A 7,268-nucleotide genomic window follows, 5' to 3' on the forward strand; every position below is an offset into this window, starting at 1 on the left:
TTTGGACTCCCTGTCAGAGGATGGCTAAGTACTGCCTAATGCCACTCTAACACATATATGTCTTACCTGCCAAACAATGTGTACATATTAGCTTATTATTAGATGCATGTGTTGAATGTGAGAATTGATGGTGCACAAGGGGAAATAAATGTAACTCTGTAATGAGATATATTAAGGAATTGTCATTACAAGCCTCCTTCTGTAAATGCTGGATGCCTCTCTCTGTCAGATTTTAATATACCTTTCAAAACAAGCATGCTCTAAAAAAGTGTCCAAACTGCCTATCTTTCTACCTGTTCTGTGTCAGCAAATCAGGAGACAATAAAATCAAAGCATCAGATCAACAGTCAAAGAATTAGTATCTTCAAAAGATTTTTTTTTTTGTTCATGGTAATTTTCAAAATTTCAAGAGCTTTTATGATATTATAGTTGTAAATATTAAAAATAAAATTCAATAAAAAAAATGTAGAAATCTTTTTCATATGAATAAAATGTGAGTTTGTGTATGACAATCAACTGCTCTACATTAAAACAGCAAGAGAACTGTCATGCTCTTGTTGTCGGAGATGCTGTGAGATGCTTGCACAGCTTGGCTGTGTTATAATATTTAGTAGATGGCGATATTAACATAAATTAATCCCAAAGAGTTTAATGGTGAGATTGTTATTTTTAAAATAATTTTCATCAGAGATTTATCCACTGTATAATTTATTTTAGGCTTAAGTTAACCAGTGGAGTATGAATTATTATTACTTAGGTAAACATTTTTAATAGGCGTGTCCAATACTTTTTATTATGTTTATTCAACAGACACATAGTCCATAAACATAAACAAGCAGTGATAAACAAGGCAATACAGAATCATCCCAACAGAAAATAACAGAAACTTTTAGTAGTATATTATAAATAAATTGTTTATAAATGTAAGGGTAAGCAATAAAATGTATTTATACATAAGTTATATATCGAAGATAACAGTAGTAATAAAGATTTGCCAATGTCCATATGAAATGTGAGTCGGTTGGGGTTTATCTATTTTTATTAGATAGCACTATTAGAGTAATGATAGTGGAAGAGAAGGCTAGAGAAAAGAAAGTGGAAGTAAGAGAGATAGTAAGGGATGGTGAGGAGAGAGAAAGTAAAGAGGTAAGGAGACAAGGGCACAAAGGGTGAGGGATTGTGGGACCTCAAGGCTAGGTGTGTGAGGAGATCCAAGGCTCAGTAGCACAAGAAAAGTGCCATCTTCCCAGGGAGTTGCATACTCCAAGTCAATTGAGTCTCAGCCATCCCATGCCAGCACTTTTAGGTACTCATCTGAGGGCAAGAACTCAAACCAACTTTGATTAAAAGCCTCTCCAGCTCTGCTTTTTTAAGCAGTTAGGTCTTCCATGTGGTAAACATCTTGAACTTTGGAAAACCAAGACCTTTGATGTGGAGGAGAAAGAATCTGGGATCAAAGGGCACCTGAAAGTCATTACATTTTTGTGCAATTGGTCAGAACACCTTTATGTTTGCACAGTCCAAGAAGTAGAAGGAGTTTGTAGTTTCCACATAGCTACAGCTGATAGAAGAGGAGTGGGTATAGTGAAATAGGTTTGATATGTGTTCTTTAGTGAAGAGAGAACCAAGGTCCTGTTCCTATTGTCTGATATAGAAAGGGACAGTTGTAAACAAGAGGGACAGAAATTCCACGTATAAGTAAGTGATATAACCTGCTTCACTTGGCCTAGTTCTGCACAGGAGTTGTTTAAACGTGGACCGGTATGTAGGGGGTGGGGGTAATGTTTGGAAAAAATTATGTAATTGGCGTAATTGCTAAAAGCCAAAAGGGCTTAAGGTGTGGTCCTTATGTGAGAGTGGCCCAGGAATTCAGATGAGAAAAGATTAATGCTCGGGTAACTCCAGTTTTGACTAATACCTGGAGATCTTGGTCAGAGAGACCTGGTGTAAATGTTGGGTGACTGATGATAGAAATTAGGGGAAGGGCGATGGAGAGATTAAGTGTGAAGAATACATTTCCTAAATATGCATATGGTTGGTCCAAGGATTGGATGGACGTGAAAAATTAGAGTTCTGTCTATACTCCATGGGATGGTGTACAAGGGGGATGGGAAGAAAGGCTCAATGTTCAATGTTAGTCCACCACTTGTGGTTGCTGTGCCTACACCAGTCTACAATTTTTTTTAAATGGGAGGCTACATAATACAAGTGGGCGTCTGGATCCCCCACACCACCTTGAGACTTTGGCAGTTGTAAATATTGAAATTGTAATCTCATTTTTTTATTGGACAAATTTTAAAAAGTTATACATTTAAACTACATGGAATATATGCCACTTGTCAGTAAAATCATACAAGTATCAAATAAATACATTCCAGTCTGAAAGATTCGTGTTTTACCTCAGATTGTTTCCTCAAAGTTAGTGTCTAGCGGACAAGGAGCAGTAATGTGACCAAGCCAACTTGTGCTGAGGGTGTTCATCGTATGTGCAGTACTTTTGACCCAGGGCAAGGTTATTCCTAAGGTAGTCCCCTTAAGAGTGTAAATTTAGTGTGGGTAACTATTAGAGCAAGTTTTTTATCTAGTCTTAAAAATCATGTTCAGAATATGAACAGATATGTCTAATTTCTGTGTAATATGCTTAAGGAACTAAATTTCCCTGTGCATATTTTTATAGTGCTTACCAAATTATAGGGTGCTCTCTAGGCTGGTTCTGAGTTAGTTCTAGGCTGGTCAGAGCTGGTTTGTCAGTGGGGTAAACCACAAGTATGTAGCCAAAGGGTTAGTGTTTTGAGCGTGTCTTTTATAAATAGGTGTTTGCAATAAATAGGTGTTTACTGGAAGTCCACAATTGTCAAATTGTACCATTCACATTCTCCCGCCTAGATTTATAATGTGCGCAGCCACCAAACTGTCAAAATTGTTAGGCAACTGCGCAGTTGCCAAGCTGTACTGCCTACTAGTCTTCCCTTAATATACTATATAAATCATAACTAGAAACTCTGATGAACAACAATAACGTCACTATGTCAATATTGATTTAACAAAGATTATGTCAACATGCAGAAGCAGTGATGAAAAATTCCACTTCCATAGAAACTAAAACGGTAAGTAGTAGCCAGATGCTGCTCCCAAGGGGAAACAATATCAGCGGTGATCCTACAGAAGCAGACAGGCTAGGGTTAAAAAATTGTTTTAGAATGGCAGAAAATTCTGCTAGTGTTTAGGATTAGGATGGAGCTGAAGGCTGGAAGGGAGCTTAAAAAAGTTAAATGCCCAGAGAGGAGAGGTCATAGGAAGGTCCGGCGGGGCAACAAGAGCTTACCACCCTCCCTCCCTTCGGTTTTAAGTTTCTGGTGTGGGAGGGGTTAGGGGCATTTTTACAAGATTAATAAGTTGTAAGCAGTTGAAGTTAAACATTTAAACTAAGGGAATCATTGAAATATGTTCTATTCATATACCTTCTTTAGGCGATAGGAAATAACTAGAAATCCTATGTAATAACCACCAGTAACATATTGAGATATTTTCTTATGATTTTCAGATACACTGAAAGCAAGTCATTAAATACCCCTGAGGAAGCCTAATGCATAGGCAAAATGCGTTGGGTTTCAAAATGGCTGCACCTTTACACTGGTGAACTGGTACTACTAGAAAGATCCTTCTTCCCTATATAGGGCACATACTCAAAGAAATATTAAGGTTTTAGGTCAAAACACTATCCCTAGGGCTTATCTTGCTTTGATTGATGTTAATAGTCAATTGTCTAGTGCCACATGTTGGCCCTCTACAAATAAAGGTTACTACATGTTGTATGAAGAACTTGTTATGAATTAATAACTTGTTATACCGCATACAACAATTTTCAAATTAAATATTAATCACATGTGTGGCCAGAAAAACCCTCTTTCTTCTTTTCTTTTTCTTTATAATTTGTACAATTTCTAGGGGTTGGCCTAGTTTATTACTAAGAAATTAATGTTAGTGGACACCACTCCATTCCTATGCAACTTGTTCTCTCTGTCCTTGAAGGCAAGTTTGTCTTTGGTTACAATGGTGTGAACAAAGCTGAGGTGATCAATAAGTTTAGTTTGGGATAGTCTGCAGGTATCAATATCGTTTCCAAGCTGGGTTATAGTGCCACTGGGGGCAGTAATGTTAGTATTTACAAATCCCAAGTTGGTGTGGTGGATGCCTTTGAGGACCTCCAACCTGGGGTGTTATGATTTTTCTTAGTGTGGTTATCTTTGAAATTCATGTTGAGTATTTTATTTATTATTAAGGTATTTTGTTAATATTTTATTAAAATGCTGCTTAAGTTATTAAAAGGCCTAAGGGCCATTTAACCAAGAGCTGGTGTCTGCCTTATTGGTGTAGTGGAGAGGTGGGAAAGGTTGATCATGGGTCTGCAAGACTTAGTTATACCGAAGTCATGTTACATCTGAGCAAACTGCAAGACTTCTGGAACAATGCTCTTTGGGAAGACAAGACCAAAGTGAAAATGCTTAGCTATCTTGCACAGTGCAATGTTTAGTGATAACCAAACCGAACATGCACAAACACCTAATAACAGTGTGAGGAATAACATTTCCTCAATAAAGGAAGTTGTAGAGGAGATTCGGCAAATATTGTTCTATAAAAATGTGAGGGATTGATAAAGTTATATAGAAAACAACTACTACTATACTAATATAAGTTATTGTTGCTAAGGGTGGTTCTGCAAGCTACTAAATCATAGTTTTGCCCACATGGCCTCTCAATTTTGGTTTCATTTTTGTTAAATAATGACATAGTGGAATCTGCTGTGTGCTGTTTAATAGGCAAGGTTAAATTTAAGTAATTTTATAACTTGACCAGGACTAGATTTTTTTTATTATGTTTTTATTACAAAACTGTTGAATTGTAAAAGGATATTGTTGTTTTCTCATGAATGTTTATGACATGAATTTCACACTGGTTTCTGATCAAGAAACATAGTATTTACAGACCCTTTTAGAGGCCTCCTTATAAAAATACTATTTTTCTTGCCATTATCAGAGATAACAGAGACAAGAGAAACCAGAAACATTGGATCTGATTTTTTTAAAGCACTCCAAGGCTGCAGAGGATACACTTTCATCAGTGAAGCTGGGTGATCCAACAAACCTGGAATAGATTTCTTCAAAGTTGTTTTGAATCCTTGACCAGATCCAATCCAGGTTTGCTTGATGACCCAGCTTCACTGATAAAAATGTATCCTTTCTTTTCTTAGAGAGCTTTAATAAATCAAGCCCATAGTGTTTCCAAGTTTTATGTCCAAATTAGTTTTGAAAAGAACAACACTTTTGATTAAAAATAATTACTTACCAATTGTGTACATTTTAACTTTTAGGAAGCTATTAAAGAAATAGGAATTGTATTTGCTATGATTGGTTAATAGTTACATTACTGGACATATGAGGTTAGGAAGTATGGAATACTCTAAAAAAACAACTACTGTTAGCACATTTGTATGACTGTTCAAAATTACAATTACAACCCCCTGGGTGCTATCTGAATGTTACATTTATGTACATTTCTAGAGCAAATAAACTTTGCGTGTTTGTGATTACACACACATTTAGGTTGATTTACTTAAAAAATGTAGCCTGTTCATAAAGAAAAGCAAATTATTCTCAGGCAAGGAAATTATTTCTTAACTTGGTTGATAAGGTAAAGCTTTGTGTCCTAAATTATCCAATCATCTGCAAGCAAATTATTCATTTAAAAAAATAATAATTTTTTACATTTCCTTGCGTGTGATTGTGTACACTTTGTAAAGTAAAGTTTTGACAGATGGAGTAAATGCACTTAGTAGTGCATACGAAGAGAACATCTTTACAAAATCAACCCCATTTTGTTTGAATCTCTGAGTTAGGTACACTGTAACATAACGTTTCAAAGTACAATATAGACTTAGCCAGCCAATCATGTCCAAACAAAATCATGCTTTGTTTTCCAACTTTCCTTTCTCATGATGGGACATTCTTTGCAAAGTGAATTTTCATTTTCAGAATAGAAATATTGTTATTTCTAACAGTAATATGCTACAACAAATGAAAGGTACAATCTTATTTTAATTGTGACTCTGTAAATCATTTGAGCAGTCATTTTTGTTAACCTATATATGAGAACAGTTAGTCATTATGCATATTTTTCTGCTTGGGGTAACTCTGATGAACCCCACTAAAAGTGTAACTAATTGGAAAGCTCCAAGAATAACAGGTGTTCAGACTCTAAGCATGCATATCAATATTCCTATAACTGAACCCCTAACCAACCCCTACTCCTGGATTCTTTTTAAAAAAGATGTCCTAAGAAACTTTTAGTCTTTGAATGACCTGCTTATTGAAAGCTTTTTTAACATCTTGGTTTTTCAGTGTGTATATAATAGGGTTTAACATTGGAGAAACAACACTATAAAGAACTGAAATCAGTCTGTCTTTGGCCATAGAGTATGTAGAAACTGGTCTTACGTAGCTAAAGATAACACTACCAAAGAAAATCATCACCACTGTGAGGTGGGAGCCACAGGTGGAAAATGCCTTCTGTCTTCCTTCAGTAGACTTCATCTTGATTATGGTCACAATAATGTATATGTAAGAAACAATAATGCAAAAGTAAGGTGTCCAGCCTATAAATACACCAATACACAAAAGAAGCTTTTCATTAATCAAAGTATCTTCACATGAAATAGAAAGAATTGGAGGTATATCACAATAAAAATAATTGATTTTGTTGGAATAACAAAAATGGAGACGAAATGTAAAGACAGTATGAATTACTGAATTCAACAAACCACTCAACCATGATAGAACTGAAAGGGCAATGCAGCCTTTGTGGGTCATATAGCATGAGTATCTTAAAGGGATGCATATAGCTAGAAACCGGTCATAGGACATTACCGCAAGGAGAACACACTCAGTGCCTACAAGGGCAATAAATATGTACATTTGAACTACACACCCCAGGAACGAAATGGACTTTTTCTCTGCTAAGAGTAATTGCAACATTTTTGGCATAGTGGTAGAAGTATAACAGATGTCCAGGAAGGATAAATTTGTCAAGAAAAAATACATTGGCATATGCAGGCTTGTATCCAACTTGGAAACCAAAATGATTGCAACATTTCCAAAGAGAGTTAGTAAATAGATTAGAAGTATGGCGCAAAACAGAACACCTTTTAAATTAGGCAGGTCTGTTAATGGAAGTAGCAGAAAATCTTGAAACAATGTCTGATTTGCGTCCAT

The 7,268-nt window shown here is 35.8% G+C and overlaps 1 protein-coding gene across 1 annotated transcript; it reads right to left on the reverse strand.

The window, feature by feature from the left end:
• Positions 1-6,332: 6,332 nt before the first annotated feature.
• Positions 6,333-7,268, reverse strand: LOC140332691 (olfactory receptor 5V1-like). The gene has a single exon (XM_072413884.1). The coding sequence runs from the start codon at positions 7,266-7,268 to the stop codon at positions 6,333-6,335; it is 936 nt and encodes a 311-aa protein (XP_072269985.1).

The sequence above is a fragment of the Pyxicephalus adspersus genome, chromosome 6, assembly GCF_032062135.1.
Source record: "Pyxicephalus adspersus chromosome 6, UCB_Pads_2.0, whole genome shotgun sequence".
Lineage (NCBI taxonomy): Eukaryota > Metazoa > Chordata > Amphibia > Anura > Pyxicephalidae > Pyxicephalus > Pyxicephalus adspersus.

Excerpts from the sequence above, each read along its gene's own strand:
- LOC140332691 (XM_072413884.1), bottom strand. The coding sequence starts at position 7,268 with ATGGACGCAAATCAGACATTGTTTCAAGATTTTCTGCTACTTCCATTA.